The 1,076-nt window shown below is 40.0% G+C and overlaps 1 protein-coding gene across 1 annotated transcript in view; it reads right to left on the bottom strand.

Moving 5' to 3' along the window:
* The window catches only part of tmtopsb (teleost multiple tissue opsin b), a 32,310-nt gene that overhangs the window by 10,043 nt on the left and 21,191 nt on the right, over positions 1-1,076 (bottom strand). Inside the window, 1 exon segment of the mRNA XM_014005382.1 lies at positions 672-905. Within this exon segment, the coding sequence (XP_013860836.1) occupies positions 672-905 (234 nt within the window).

Raw genomic sequence — 1,076 nt, 5'->3', positions numbered from 1 at the left:
TAAAATGTGGAGTTTGAATAATTTTGTGTATATTTTATGTAATGATTTTGTGTGTTGTATAAATATTGTTGTGCTGTATCAGTTGGACCCCAGGAAGATTAGTAACCACCTTGGTGGAAACTAATGGGGACCCTAATCAATAAATCAAACAAATCGAACTCAACTGAAATGACTTCAAATGAATTGTTTTGAGTTTGAACCATGTTAGAAAGTCATTGGAGTTGATATTTTATTTTACAGCTATATTTCTCYTCATTATGATAAACGAAAATCACCAAGTCAAATGTAGACGGACAGGGTTTCATAGGATGGCAAAGACTGAAGGTTAATCCAGAGATTTACTGTGAGTGAAAATGATGCTGATGCTCAAAACCTGATTTTGCAAGAAATGAACAAAAATCAACCAGACTAAGTAAAAAGGACTGGATAATGAAAGTTTTTCAGAGACAATAAGTTTCAGACCTTATCTCCTTTTTTTTAAGAATCTGATAATCACATAAAGAAGTGGTCTTCTTCTCCATCACTGCTATTTCTTCAAAACATTCATAAATTACAGCCAGTGTATATTTTACAAATCTCTTTTGTCCAAATGTAGAAGACAACTTTAAACAGTTTGACCACAGAGACAGGTGGACCGAACAAATCAGCAACACAACAACACTAATATTCACCTGTTTGTTCATGAATATGTATATAAAAGGGTTGATGATGGTGGAGCACTTGGCCAGCAGCGACGGCGTGATGCTCGCCTCGGGAGTCAACAGGTCCGGCGGGCCGAAGGTGGCGAGCAGAGCCGCCACTCCGTACGGCAGCCAGCAACCCAGGTAGCACATCACCATGACCACCACCATCACCAACACCCGCTGCTCTCTGTGGCGGGTCACCACCGAACTCACGCTGCGCACCTGAAAGACAAAAATAAAAAAAACCTCTTATTGCCACATTCTGATGAGGAAATATACAAATGGTAAATGGACTGTACTTATATAGCGCCTTTCTATCCATCCAGGACACTCAAAGTGCTTCACACTATAGACGTTCACCCACACACACACACACACACACACACACACACA

Source organism: Austrofundulus limnaeus, unplaced genomic scaffold (genome assembly GCF_001266775.1).
Source record: "Austrofundulus limnaeus strain Quisiro unplaced genomic scaffold, Austrofundulus_limnaeus-1.0 Scaffold30, whole genome shotgun sequence".
NCBI classification, from domain to species: domain Eukaryota; kingdom Metazoa; phylum Chordata; class Actinopteri; order Cyprinodontiformes; family Rivulidae; genus Austrofundulus; species Austrofundulus limnaeus.
The sequence above is the reverse complement of the archived record's forward strand: the minus strand, read 5'-3'. Positions and strand labels throughout refer to the sequence as shown.